Below are 15,248 nucleotides of genomic sequence, written 5' to 3' on the forward strand. Positions count from 1 at the left end.
ACAGCTGTCAACAAAACAGCATTCTGAAGCACGAAAATAACTGCTAGGCCCTACAGCGCTGCTCAGTAGGGTTGGGCGGTATCCTGATTTTCATACCGAGATACCGATTCTGTACCATACCGGGGTATACGGTATTATCGGCAGTGTACACAAGGGGAGCTAATTCAAACAAAACAAAAGTCGTTTTTTTGTTTAGTTTTTTGGGGGTACAGAACAATTTAGGCAACAGGGATCCTGATCCAGGAGGGGATTGAATGTCTCTGCTGTAACCAAGAAGCTTGACCTTGAAATCTAGCCACTCAGCTTGCAAGTTAGCAAACCAAATGCGTAGCTGGAGCCCTCCGCCGGATATAATTCATTTTGACACATCTTAGGATTTCTTATAGTTAAAAGCTGCAGCTGTACATAGTCCATCTGTAAATAGTCCATCGGTAAATAGCCCACCCAATTGACCTACCTCATCCCCATACTGTTCTTATTTATTTACTTTTCTGCTCTTTTGCACATCAGTATCTCTACCTGCACATGACCATCTGATCATTTATCACTCCAGTGTTAATCTGCTAAATTGTAATTATTCACCTACCTCCTCATGCCTTTTGCACACAATGTGTATAGACTCTTTTTTTTTCTATTTTCTACTGTGTTTTTGACTTGTTTATTGTTTACTCCATGTGTAACTCTGTGATGTTGTCTGTTCACACTGCTATGCTTTATCTTGGGCAGGTCGCAGTTGTAAATGAGAACTTGTTCTCAACTAGCCTACCTGGTTAAATAAAGGTGAAATAAAAATAATAAATAAATAAAACGCACCCTATTTTTTTTAAACAGTATTGAAAATGATAGAGAGTATTTTGAAAAATATCCTGGTATACGGTATCTCCCAAGCCTACTGCTCAGCTCCAGAGCAGGATGGAACCCAGAGAACAGGTTTCTCTAAGTATATATGACACTGGGCAGAGACTCCTGCCCCTGCCTGAAAGGTAATGTTGAGTGGTGGAGTGCAGCGAGAGTGCCTTTTTAGCCAGGTTGTTATGGAAACCATTGTTTTGCCTTCTTCCTTCCTGCCTTGCATTCCTCCACTTACAATGCGATGAAAAGTAAATTGCCCTTTGACAAAGCAGATGAAGTAGACCTAGTGTTCAGATGAGAAGGGAGCAAAGACTTGTTCGAGATGATAGACACAGACAGGCTAAAATAACATGGGCACAGAAGCAGAATAATGTTAGCTGGTCATTTTGCATTCTCAGGGTCACATGTTACCTGATATCAAGTAGACAGATCTTATCTTTACTTCTAGCTCTGAACCAGACAGAGGGGTATTTCAAGAGTAAAAAAAAAAAATGACAAACACACTCTACGATTAGATATGCTCATTGAATGGGTCCCAGAACTGAGACATGCGGTTGCCACCCTGTAAATTCTCAAAGAAAATACAATGAAAGAAAGAATGTGATGCATCTCACATACATGTTCTCTGGAATCATACGTAGCCTATAGTCATGGTACTTTTTGATAGTCATCATGGTGTAACTTGCCCTTTCTGAAAACACAAGGCATGACTCTTTGGTGTAAGAGAAACTACAAGGTTCTTCATATCTCGATGAGCAACTTGTTGATCAAACACATAATACAACTGGTCCGTTGTGGTTGAAAACCACTGATTATCATATGCATGTGACAAACTGTAGTGGGTAATGTACTAGAAAAGATGAATACTCACAGTTCTTCTAGATAGGGGAAGTTCTTGAAGACAAATGCCGGGAGCTCTGTGATGTTATTCATGCTGATGTCACTGTGGACCCAAACAACAAGTGTCATGAGTGGATCAGTATTTCTCTCAGGTTAGAAACAGAACACAGCCCTGATTCCCATTCAAATCTCAAACAATCAAGCTGGATTTATACTCCTAAAGACACAACAACAGAGAATTGCAGAAATAGTATATAATGTTTGATGCCATGGTAGTGTGTAACAAATGTATATTTTTGGAGGCATAACTAGTAAGTAACTGCTCAGAAGCATGCTTTCAACACTGTTACATTGGTTTTCCTGTAGATTGGTAGAGGGGAAGTACTGTCATCTTCCCCAGCAGTATAATGATTCATTTGGGCCAAAACAGGTCCCCAGCAATACTGTAAACCCTTGAAGAAACCTTCCTCATATTGCCCAGGGGACGTTCACTTTTCCAATTCACTGCAGAGAAAGACAGGCATGTAGCAGCACGACAACTATGCAGAGAGCACTCACGTTTCTTCCCCACCTGACTAATTCCGTATGTGACTTACATATGTAATACATAGAGAGTAACCGTAGGCAAAAATTGTCATCGAATCCAACTAAAGTTCTAGGAATTGATGAGAGATTGTTATATAGGCAGGTTTAGTAAAGATTGTAAACTGTTTTTAGAATGATCCTAAAACAGATTAGTACAGATCATCTTTACTTCCAATAAAAATGACACAGGCTATAGTATAAAAAAACAGCAAAAATGGTATGACACCATAACAATTCCCTTGTGTTCCACAACAGAGAGTAGCTTTTAACTTCGGGCCACTCTCATCTTGATTAGGAATCCATTCATTGGTTTCAAAGAGGAGTCCATAGACATCAGATGTTAGAGTTGAACCACAACAGGACTGAAAAAACATCCTGCTTTTGATAATGAAGCGAAACTCCCAAAAAGGGTAAATCTAGGCCTCCCGGGTGGCGCAGTGGTCTAAGGCTGTGCCACCAGAGACTCTGGGTTCGAGCCCAGGCTCTGTCGCAGCCGGCCGCGACTGGGAGGTCCATGGGGCGACGCACAATTGGCCTAGCGTCGTCCGGGTTAGGGAGGGTTTGGCCGGTAGGGATATCCTTGGCTCATCGCGCACTAGCGACTTCTGTGACCAGGTCGCTAGGGGCACGGTGTTTCCTCCGACACATTGGTGCTGCTGGCTTGCGGGTTGGATGCAGTGCGGCTTGGTTGGGTTGTGTTTCGGAGGACGCATAACTCTCGACCTTCGTCTCTCCCGAGCCCGTACGGGAGTTGAAACAATTGGATACTACGAAATTGGGGCGAAAAAAAATATATATAATAATAAAAGGGCTAATCTTGAATTTCACTACCAGGCCTCCTCTTGCATGTGTGTGCATGTAGGACTTTGGATCCTTAAAGGATAATATCGCCCCCCCACGTTTCTAACTACAAAGGCCCTCATCGTCCCTGCTATCTATCTTCCCCATCTCCAGGTTACCTAGCTTATCCAATTGCCTTCTAGGTGCTGTACAATGGAGCTTCCACCTTGATCCACCCCCCTACGGACTCTCCTTGGGGCGTTGTGTGGCCACTATTTGGAAGGCTTTCCCGGTGGTCCCTCCTTTGGATACATTCTGTCTTGCTGTCTTGCTGACAGCACCCCTACACCCGCACTCTGTAACCATCTTCCACAGGCTGTTGGCTGCCATGGTCAAGAGTGCAGGCAGCCACAGGGACAGGATGAAAGGGTGGTCTGTGAATGCTGTCACCCTCCCTCCCAGCTGCTTTAGTCATCAGGGGACCTGCCTATCCTACATAGAAATACAGCTGTGATACATATAGAAAAAACAGCACTCTTTCTGAAGCAAAACAGTTACATGCCCACTGTTTTGAGGGTATGAAATGTCAACATGACATCAAATAATGCAAAGGTGTCACTTTGGGCTCATATCAGCCTTGGTGGGAAACGGAAAGAATCACATTTCTAGCAAGAGTTGCCAAAAGTTTCACTTCTCAAGTGAGATTTCTCTACAGAAAAAAAAGGAGATCAGTAACAAAGACATCCAACAGAGGAAAGTATGGGGAGCAGGCAGCAGAGGCTGTTGTCAAGTCTCAACAGAGCACCTTTAAAACTCCCTGGGAATTCACTGCCAATTCACTGTAAATAGAGACACACAGATCATCTTTACTCAGAAAAAAATGTCTGCTAAAAGACATGATACCTTTCCTAACTCACTTTTGGGGTCAATATCAAAGACAAAATCTATACCTTTGAAACAATAAAAAAAATAAGCAATAATTCATCTGCTATGATGCAAAATGAGAATAAATATATTATCTCAGCATTATCTCAAAGCCATCCACAATCTCTCCATGGTAAGAGGGTCAAAAAGAGGTCAACCCTGTTCAAGTCTCTGGCAAGTGAGAAATTATACTTGTTATTTAGTTGCTTATTGTGCGGTCTCTGATGGTTGGAGCATGGTTTTAGAAAAGCTTGTGGTTATAAGCACGTCCTTAAAATACTTTGGTGGAGGGATAATAAAGAAGGCCTGCACACTGTTTTTGTTCCCAATTCACTGATTCATTGACAATGTTTTGATCCGAAACAAATCTTGGTCAGAATGATTTTAACCTGAGCTCGGAGTTAGCTTTCCCCTCACAATTACACAGGCCACTAGTGTTTGTCCACAGACCAGACAAGGACCTCACCAAAGCCACACAACAACCACAGAGCTCCACATTACAGACAGAGAACTATACATGGAAAGATTGCACTTCTTGGCAAAGGCAAACCAAAAAGAGATTCAACTTAAAGCGACTCCAAAACCAAGGCGTGTATATGTGGTATGTGTGTGGGCGGATCAGACACTGGCTGGCATGGAGCCATGAGAGGGAGGGGAAGCTACCGTGCCAAGAACAGCAAGGATTGACAGACAGGACAACGGCAGATAACTAAGATAGAGATTTGGGGAAAAAGGTTACTATGTCTGTCCTTTGAAGATCTCTGGGTGATGAGTTGGAGGGCGTTGAAGGTAGCAAGTGTAAAAAGTATCTGATGTAGTCTCAGCAAGGGCCATGCTTCAAGGAGGCATAGCCTTCGTTCAGATGTACCATGAATCCCAAGGTGATCTTCAAAAGGAGAACAACTTCACTTCTTCAATACCTTTTGGCAGTGTTTATTTAACCGGCTAATGTCATCTGAATGAAAATCGATATCCTGCCGGTACGTCATTTGTTGAGGTAGAGAAGCCAAACCGGGCCCCAACCCAACCACCTGCTACCATTGACTACCTCAGAAGGAAAGCAAACTCAGTAATGCTTTGGCTTTTTAGCCCCCTGGTCCCTTGACAGCAGAGTTGTGGGAAAAAATGCAAGTAATGGGTAACTATTTTCTCAGCCGGCTGTTTCTTATTGATTAAAGAGGTGAAGGTGGTGAAAATTGAGGAAGATGGCTGAGGTTCCCTGGCTGCCATGCTGGAAAGGAACAAGGGCACTTTGTATACACAAACGGGCAGAGTGTTCCACCATGGGAGTGCAGAGAAGGTCAAGCATTTACCACATGGGTACAAGGGGAGACTGATTCGCTGTAGCTAGAGTGCAAACAACCAGCCTGCAAGGCAAACATGTCAGTCCTAAAACGGTGAGAGACAGAGCGAGAGAAGTGATTGATATGGGTATGGTTGTTGTTGTCGTTGGCTTTCATTAAACGTAGTTATTTTTCTTTTCAAATGTATGCTTTTTATGCCAATTAACAACATTGAATTGAACCAAGAGAGAGAGATTGACAGAGAATGTGATGATGAGAGAGTTGGAGAGGACTATGGAAAAAGAGGATAAAAATTGTGAAGATGAGTAAGTGATTAGAAGTAAAAAAGGAGTGAGAGTTGTGTATAAGTGAGAGAGAGAAAGAGACAGAGCAAAAAGGGGGGGAGGGAGAGAGAGAAGTAAACATTCTACCATCTTGCAGTCATCCTGTTTGGGAGCGGGAACCAGTGACTGGCTCCTTTCACCTCTGCTGACCATGAACAAAAGTATCATTCAGCTTAAGATGGATAGAGGGCACCAATGGCAAGTGAGCTAGCTGGACCAGTGAGTGAAAGGGTATTAGTCCCCCTATCCCCTCCCTCCCCTAAACTTGTGCTTGTTCACACTATGAAAGGACTTCAATTGAGATGAGATGTGAGAAGTGACCCCCTCCTATCCCAAACCCTCATGCCCCCCGCACGCACACATGAGAGCGAGAGGGCGCACACAGTCACCAAGCCCTCAAGAGACTGAGATGTTCTTTCGTCACTCGTATCTGTCAGAGGGGAAATTTGTGTACAGGGTGAGGGGGTTCCAGAACGTATTTCTCTTTCTCCCCACCTGTTGTCCTCAGGCAGGAGAGTCTCATTTTCAGCTGCCAATAAAAAACGTACTGTACACACCAACATTCTGCAGGCAGCTCCACCTCTCCAACCTTCCCCTGGGCTGCTGGCTGGTGCCAACCCAACACTCTGATTTATGGACTGATAAAACAAAGGGCACAGGCCAATTCCCGTCTGTGTCAAATTCCGTAAGATTATGTAAATCAACAGATGCATAAATGTTAAAGTATTGTAGGATATTGCCAATGAAAGTGGCAATGTACAGTACTGTATATTATTTTGTGACTAAGTATATGGGTTAATCATTTTGAAGAATGACCACACATGAAATAAAAACTTGAAGTACCGCTTTAAATAACTACAAATGCAGGACAAGAGCAGGTCTAGTCATAACTGTCTGAAACTATTCCAATTTAAGAAGACATTCCAGAATTCCAAGGCCTGACTTTCAAAAGATGAAGTTAATGTTTGTGCTCCTATTTCTGTAAGTTCCCTTCATAACAGAACTGCTGCCTTCCATTTTCCTCTCAGCTTCAATGTACAACAGTTTCAGTACATTCATGGGGTGGCAGGTTGTACTGGATGGAATCACAGCAGGAGGAAAATCACAAACAAAGCCAACCTTCTGGGAAACCATTCTCCCACCTCTGGGGACAGCAGGGCCTGCAATGTGTCTCTTGTAAGACTGCTGGACCTGTCTGCTTCTGTCATTATCTCTCTGTGTGTGTGTGTGTGTGTCAATTTCACTGTCTCTTTCTGTCCATTAATCTCTCCGTTCAGTAATTTCCATTACTCAATTTATCAAGCTTCACTATTTGCCAGTCTTGCTGATTGATCCCTGTGTTTCTGCTGTTTGAGCAAAAAAGCTTATAATTTCCACTATACGTCACAGCAGATAATGTGTACCCCAATTAATATATTAGTATGCCAGCAAACAAGCAACTTAATGTAAAGTGTTACCAAAATATATTTCTAGAAGAGTACTAAGGATGTAATTCCACCTTTGATGAGCGCTAACTGGGATTAAATGAACATTATGGAGGTGAAAAAGTTGTTTAGTTCTTTAAACAAACATTAGCTCACTTCCTGTAAGGAGCATTACCAGCTCAGCACAGCCTCCCTGTGAATTAACACTGACAAAAAAAATATTTCTACAGCTGTGATGTGTCGCACTAATCCATCATGACCCCTGACCTCTCTACTCACCAAAACACAGAAGGAATGGAAAGAAGGGGAGTTTAAGAGACGGAGAAGAGACATTGAATGGAGAGAGGGAGAGAGAGAAATACAAAGAGAGAGAAATAGAGACAGCTGCACTAAGGGTCAATTCCACAGTAAAGACAAATATTTTTACTTTCAAATGTATTTCAAACAAAAACCAATGATTGACCGCTTTTAACAGTTTCCACTGAACATTTTACAAAAACACATTTACTTGAATTGTCAGAGGAAATTGCTAAGTAGTCCCTGTGCATGGAGTTGTATCATTTGTTTGCAATAATTGGTTTTTGTTTGACATACATTTTAAAGTGAAAAATCACTCTGTTACCGTGGAATTGCTCCAAGGCAACCCGTCAAATACTCTGAGGGCTTGAACTGAATATATCACGTAGTTATGAGCTAAAAAGCTGTCACAAAGCATTTGGTTAACCCTTGCTCAGTGTAGGTGCACAAGAAGCCTTCAAGCCCACACTTACAATCGTAATAAGTAATACAATTTTTGGGGATATGTTGGTAACTTACATGTAAGTCTGAAAAGATCATGATGTTTGATAACAGCATACATACACTACACTGTGTCTAGATTGACATATTGGTAAATACCACTGTTTCTCTTCATTTTACCTGGCACAAAACAACACTGGCAGTTTATTGGGTCAACTCTAGAGCGTGTGTATTTCTACAATTCTGCTGGATATTAATGAACTCAAGAAGTCAATAAAATGTACTTACAGTCCATGTGGTGTAATGTTCAGGCACCTAGGTGGAAACAAAGGTAAAAACCAACCCCTCAGCTTTTATGTTATGTAAATAAAGGTGATGGTGATATTGTATATATTTAAATGTCTCATTCAGTCTTGGATATGAAACGGTTCTGTATCAATACCCACTGGGCCCAGACGTCAATTCAACATCTACTTCACGTTGGTTCAACGTAATTTCATTGAAACAACATGGAAACCACGTTGATTCAACCAGTGTGTGCCCAGAGGGTAGTCTTGTCAAGGTCAGATCCTTCCTTCTTTTCCACATTAGGAAGCACACTTCCTTGGTCCACCTTCAATAAATAACACATAGACCCTTTGACGCCCTTGGGCGGCTGCTCTGTTTATCATTAACTAAGACATTGTGAAACCTTTAAGGCTAGTTAACCAGAAATGTATTAACTATGCAGTCCCAGTCTCAGTTTCTCCTCAGTTAGTAATGCTCTCTCTCTCTAGTAAGGTAGTGCACAGCAACTCGCTTTTCTTGGTACAGAGACAAAGACAGATATGATGGTCACAGGGAATACAGAAAAGAAACAGTCATCATTCCTTAAAATCAACTGTAGGCTAACTAAAAGACCCATGTCATAGGGCTTTTGGTTTAGTTGTTATTTTGTGTTGATCACAACAGCTTTTTCCTTTCGGCAGTTGCTGAACAAGATTCAGAACATTTTATTTTGTTAAAAATATAGTCTACAAATAATTTAACATTGCACATTTTCCCCATGTTGATAAATAGCTTGAGCCACAATATTGCAACTTAGGAAACTTTGGAAGGAAAGTAAATAAGACTTAATTATTACAGTAGTTACAAGTGTTACCGAACTGACAAATTCTGGGGTGAATTCTGGGTAATTCTGAATTCCCTGTAAGATGAATTTTAAAAGTTTTCCTGCATCACTTTGTAAATGACATGTAATGCATATGTAAAGGATATGCAATGCAAATATCAGAAAACCAACCACAACAACTGTCTCTGAGATGGGTAAGTGTGTCCAAAGTGTTGTCTTTTAGGGGTAGGCATACACTTTCTCTGCCATTTTTTATTTTTATTTTTATTTTACCTTTATTTAACCAGGCAAGTCAGTTAAGAACAAATTCTTATTTTCAATGACGGCCTAGGAACAGTGGGTTAACTGCCTGTTCAGGGGCACTTTCTCTGCCATGATGTGAGTTGGTGAGTGGAGTCGCATTCAGGATAAACAGTCTCAGGCAGGTATTTCTGGGATCTGTTAATGTCTGATCTCCAATTTTATAAAGGCCAAATTAAAAGGATTACACCAAAGCATCATGAGGTTCCCTCTGTCAATGCCTGTGCTGGATCAAACCTCAGCCTTCTTACAGCAGGAGGCACAAAATGTCTTCATAGTTCTATTCCTTAACAACTCAACAAAGAGTCAGTCCAGACTACAGAGCCAAGACAGGCCGAAGAATCAGCAAATTAAGACCTTCTTACTTTACATGGACGATGGGCTACTATTCCACATGTCCCTGAATATAAGTGTAAAAGATCATGGCTGTAGTCTAAGAAAGTGAAAGTCCAGGTCCCAGGCCAAGGAATATGCTATAGCTTGCATGCTTTTCAGTAGAGTAAAATACTAGGGTATAAGAGGACCAGCATGAACCATTTGGCAACCATTGCCTAGCCAATACTGTATATACTGTACCAACCTTTAATTTTAAGGCCTACTTTTCCTCTGGCTGTTCATCATTCTTTGTGTATGCTCTCTCATACCAACCACAATAATGTGTTTGTTATCAGTTGAATAACTGATCCACAGCCCAAAGTTGTAAAAACGCACTCGATTATTTTTGCTTAATTGACAGCCATTGTGCAAAAGTTTGCTCCAGTACTGACGTGGAGAGGTGCCCCTCTCGAGTAAGTAGTGGCCGACCTTACCGTTACAAACACGTCCTAACTAGGGAGAGATATTGATTATAGGTTTAATCGTGTTGTATTACACAGTTTCAATATGTGTTGATACTTACAGATAATAGGTGAAGGCACTTAGACCAGTTGGGACAGTGGTCAGTCCTTTCCCAGAACAATCGGCGCCTCCGTCCTCGTCGCAGCTGCATGAGGACGAACAAATAGCCGGAGTGGATTGTCCTTGACCAGCCGCACCATCCCGTAGTGAAAACAACCGCAAAAATATCCAGATGACAAACACGCGCATGTTTTTCTTCTGTTCAGACTAAGCAAAAATGGCTTTACGTTTCTCTTATAAGGACATATAGGCTACTTTTCGTGTGACTGCTCGGTTGTGATGGCTTGTCCAAGAAGCTTGAATACGTATTATTATTGATAGGTAGTCGACCACTTCAAGGATATAACATGTTAATGCATCAGTCCCACCAAACATATATCCTTAACTACCCCTGTCAAGTCTGGGACATTTTCTTTACTCAAACAATGCGGTTTACCTTGCACTAAGTGTCCTCATATTCATCCCGTGTGGAGTGTTGGTCCTATAAAAATAAGTATCACCCGTCCACACAGACGACAAAATCGACACCTTTTGCTTTTTTCCGTTTTCGTTGTCCCATTAAATCAGCAAACCAGACGGATCCGTGCGTGGACAAAATAAGAAGCCTCAATACAATTCTCCAACCGAAATGGGAAACACTTGGTGCGTTATTTTTGCTATTGTTTCCCTCCTGATTTGTTTCCTGTAGAAAAACACAGTCAGCTTTCAGCCATTCCTCACGTTTCCTTCCTTTGCTCCCTGCCACCAGCAGCCCGCTTTTTCTTGCTCACTCGGTAAGCACCCTGCCGGACAACCTGCCACACGATCTGCTGAATACAGTATGTTAATATTGACCTACATATTAATGATTTCACAACGTCACACTTTTGCTTTAGTAAGCAACATACTGCAATTAATAAATACGTTTATAATTGTGTAACAATTAATTTAAATGATCAATTCATTTCCACCTCGGTCATTTCTTTGAGTGTGGTACCATCTCAGGTTAGTCCTTTGGTAGTAATTGATCAATATCTGATATAATGGTAGGCTTACCATTATTATTTTAATGAATTCCAACTGACTGAAATGTAGTTGTTATTATTAGATAGGCCTAATTGTCAGGTTATTTACATTTTACCATATGATTTCTACCAATAATACTGTAGGCCTAAAATAAAGTGTAACAAACAGTTTCTAATAGCACATTCTTATTTACAATGACGGCCTACCCCGGCCAAACCCTCCTCTAACCCGGACGACGCTGGGCCAATTGTGTGCTGCCCTGTGGGACTCCCGATCACGTCTGGTTGTGATACTGCCCGGGATCAAACCCGGGTCTGTAGTGATGCCTCTAGCACTGCGATGCCGTACCTTAGACTGCTGCGCCAAACAGGATTTCTGCTTGACTCCTGCCTCCAACAAGGGGGAATGTGAAAGTGTGTGAACAATCCAGCCAGTAGAGTAGACACTTCTCTCTCAATGGTTTAAGAGTCGCTGTGCTAAATAGGACTCTATTTTCACCAAAAGGGTGGCGGGCAAGGTACTTTGTTACTTGTCCACTGCTCCCTCCTCCAAGTGTTGCTCTTCTTTGTGGTTGGGCAGGCAATCCTCTGTAACTTGTGGCAGAGCCTCTGCCACAGAGGTGACCAGTGCGAGCTCCCCAGAGGCATGCAGACCTACAGAAGGTGCTGTCCAAAGTGCCATTCAGCCTGTTCAACATAAAAATATATGGATAGATTATGATATTGATGTGGATAGTGTATGAGATCATTGATAAACGTTGTAGAACCAGCCATCTCTCTGAACTAAGCAGCCAGCGAAGAAGGAAACTTCTAAAGGATGCCACCATCGGTGTCACACCCTGACCTTAGAGAGCCTTTTATTCTCTAATTTGGTTAGGTCGAGGTGTGACTAGGGTGGGTACTCTAGTTTTTCTATTTCTATGTTGGCCTGGTATGGTTCCCAATCAATGGTAGCTGTCTATCGCTGTCTCTGATTGGGGATCATATTTAGGCAGCCTTTTCCCACTGGGTTTTTGTGGGATCTTGTTGTTTGTGTGTAGTTGCCTGTGAGCACTGCATTTGACTTCACGTTTAATTTGTTCGGCATTGTTTTGGTGAGTTTCTTCGTCTGTTAATTTTACAAACGATCGTGACAATCGGCAATACCAGCTTTGAAAGAGACACAGGGGTACACATCATGCTCTGAGCATCATGGGAATCAGGGCAGTGTTCTGTTTTATACCTGAGAGAAATACTGATTCCGCTCATGACGCTTGTTGTTTGGGTCCACAGTGACATCAGCATGAATAACATCACAGAGCTCAGAGCATTCATTGTCAAGAACTTTGAACAGAGAGTATTCACTTTTTCTTGTACATTACTCATAACACAGTTTTTGTCATACCCATATGATAATCAGTGCTTTTTAAATACAACAGAGACATTTTTAGAATACGTGTTTGATCAATATGTTGCTCAACAAAATATTAAGAACTGTCTTTTCAATTGAAGTTTCTCTTACGTCAAAAGAGTCATGGTATTGTGCAGTCGGTTATTAATGTGGTGTTTTCAAAAAGCCATACATTTTTCAAGCACCAAAATGACAGTCACAACAATGTCATCCAATAAGTTCTAACTGTTAGTAGTGCACATGATGGTGACATACTTATAACACGCAACATACATTCCGCCACTGTGTGTGAACACAACAGCAGCTAAGTTTGTTCGGATGGAGAGGAAGATCCTGCAAGGTTGTCAGTTTTCATGTAAATACATTTGCATAATTTTGCAAGTGAAAGGTGCAAAGGCACTTGTTATGACAGATTGTTTGAGAAGGAAATTGTCCAAGCAGAAGCACATTGACAAAGCAAATATCTATGTAACATAGCAGGTTTATCAAAGCATTGGTTTTAAGTGACACATTTTACAAGTTTTGGATCCCTTGATGTTAAATGGAGTATGTAATACAATATTAGATTGTCACATTTACCAATGCACACTATGCACGTTATGTCACCTTCTATACAACCTTTATAGAGTTTGACATAAGTTTGAAGATAAGGGGGGGGGGTCAGCTTTAATATTCCAGATAGATTTAGGGTCTTATCAAGTGAATTGTTTGCATCATTTGTAATACCCCTTATTTGTTTATTCCCCCCCCCCCCCCCCCCATCACTACCACCCCTCCTTTGATTGGAGTAAGCTAACAATACATCCTCTACTGCTACTTACAGTGATTTTCACTCATATACTGTATACAGTACATGTAGTTAACTAATTATGCATATATTCCTAATTTCCTCTTTCTGCAAGTGCTAGATTTCCACCCACAGTGGACAATCCACCATCCATTCTTATCTTAATTCCAACCCTCCGATGTCCACAGATTAACCTATCTTTCCCAGTATAATACCATTTTGCTGTTTTCTTTTGCAATACATCCCTCCATTTTACCCAAAAGTATAATGATATTTCCCATTGATTGATTGTGTTTTTTCAGATCCCCGAACAATACAGTTTGCAGATCCATCTGAACTCTGATATAATGACATAACAACCATTCCTGGACCTTACTCCAAAAGTGAGCCACAGATGGACAGTACCAGGAAATATATTATATCTATTCTGTTTGCTTGTGGCAGTCTGCACAGGGCTGACTGTTCAATGCCCTATATATTGAACATTCTTTTTGTAGCAAGTGTTTTATATAATAACTTAAATTGAAATGAACAGATTGATGTGTTAATTGTTGTTTTATATGTTAGTTCATAGACCCAATGCCAAGGTATTAGGACATCAAAGACCTGTTCCCAACTGACTGGAATTCTATGCGGCATAGCTGTCAAATCTTTTGACTATAAGTGAAACAGAATTTTTATTTATACTAATCATTTTAAGCCATTTATGGTTTTAAATTAGTGGCAGACACTAATTCTTACATTTCTTCCTTAAGTAATTGCCTCTTCCAATGTTGTGGCAGAGCTGCAGTTGGTTATCATTTTGTATTGAGCATACACCTCCAAACTCTGTTGTTAGTTGCTTGTGTGACAATTTTACAAATGTTTTCAAAATTACAAATCAAATCAAATGTTATTTGTCACATACACATGGTTAGCAGATGTTAATGTGAGTGTAGCAAAATGCTTGTGCTTCTAGTTCTGACCATGCAGTAATATCTAACAAGTAATCTTAACAATTTCACAACAACTATCTTATACACACAAGTGTAAAGGAATGAATAAGAATATGTACATATAAATATATGGATGAGCGATGGCCGAACAGCATAGATGCAGTAGATGGTATAGTGTACAGTATATACATATGAGATGGGATGTAGGTTATGTAAACATTATATAAAGTGGCATTGTTTAAAGTGACTAGTGATACATTTATTACATCCCATTTTTAATTATTAAAGTGGCTAGAGATTTGAGCCAGTATGTTGGCAGCAGCCACTCAATGTTACTGATGGCTGTTTAACAGTCTGAAGGTCTTGAGATTGAAGCTGTTTTTCAGTCTCTCGGTCCCAGCTTTGATGCACCTGTACTGACCTCGCCTTCTGGATGATAGCGGGGTGAACAGGCAGTGGCTCGGGTGATTGTTGTCCTTGATGATCTTTTTGGCCTTCCTGTTACATCGGGTGGTGCAGGTGTCCTGGAGAGCAGGTAGTTTGTCCCCAGTGATGCGTTGTGCAGACCTCACTACCCTCTGGGTGTCACGACTTCCGCCGAAGTCGGTCCCTCTCCTTGTTTGGGCGGTGTTCGGCAGTCGACGTCACCGGCCTTCTAGCCATCACTGATCCATTTTTCATTTTCCATTGGTTTTGTCTTGTCTTCCTTCACACCTAGTTCCAATCCCATCAATTACATGTTGTGTATTTAACCCTCTGTTTCCCCTCATGTCCTTGTCGGAGATTGTTTGATTGTATGTGATGTGCATGTATTATGTTGGTGTGCGACGGGTTTTGTGTCCACTTTTGTTATTTTGTACATTTTGGTTTTTGGAGTTTTATCAGCATTTATTAAACAACTCCGTTTTTACTAAGTTCGTTCTCCTGCGCCTGACTTCCCTGCCACCAGCACGCACCCTTTACACTGGGGAGCCTTGCGGTTGCGGGTGGAGCAGTTGCCGTACCAGGCGGTGATACAGCCCGACAGGATGCTCTGGATTGTGCATCTCTAAAA

General features: G+C 41.4%; 1 protein-coding gene across 2 annotated transcripts in view; it reads right to left on the reverse strand.

The window, feature by feature from the left end:
• LOC110506651 (leucine-rich repeat-containing G protein-coupled receptor 4) overlaps positions 1-11,541 on the reverse strand; it is a 31,065-nt gene extending 19,524 nt beyond the window's left edge. Inside the window, exons 1-3 of one of the 2 annotated variants that reach the window (XM_036963395.2) lie at positions 10,080-10,889; positions 8,059-8,085; positions 1,724-1,795 (exon numbers count right to left, since the gene is read on the reverse strand). In XM_036963395.2, coding sequence (XP_036819290.1) covers positions 1,724-1,795; positions 8,059-8,085; positions 10,080-10,267 — 287 coding nt within the window. In that variant the 5' untranslated portion in view covers positions 10,268-10,889. Of the gene's footprint in view, positions 1-1,723; positions 1,796-8,058; positions 8,086-10,079 lie in introns of both variants that reach the window. The other variant, XM_036963396.2, reaches the window with a different exon arrangement.
• Positions 11,542-15,248: the final 3,707 nt, after the last annotated feature.

The sequence above is a fragment of the Oncorhynchus mykiss genome, chromosome 26 (genome assembly GCF_057628025.1).
Source record: "Oncorhynchus mykiss isolate SJ-2025 chromosome 26, ASM5762802v1, whole genome shotgun sequence".
Taxonomy (NCBI): domain Eukaryota; kingdom Metazoa; phylum Chordata; class Actinopteri; order Salmoniformes; family Salmonidae; genus Oncorhynchus; species Oncorhynchus mykiss.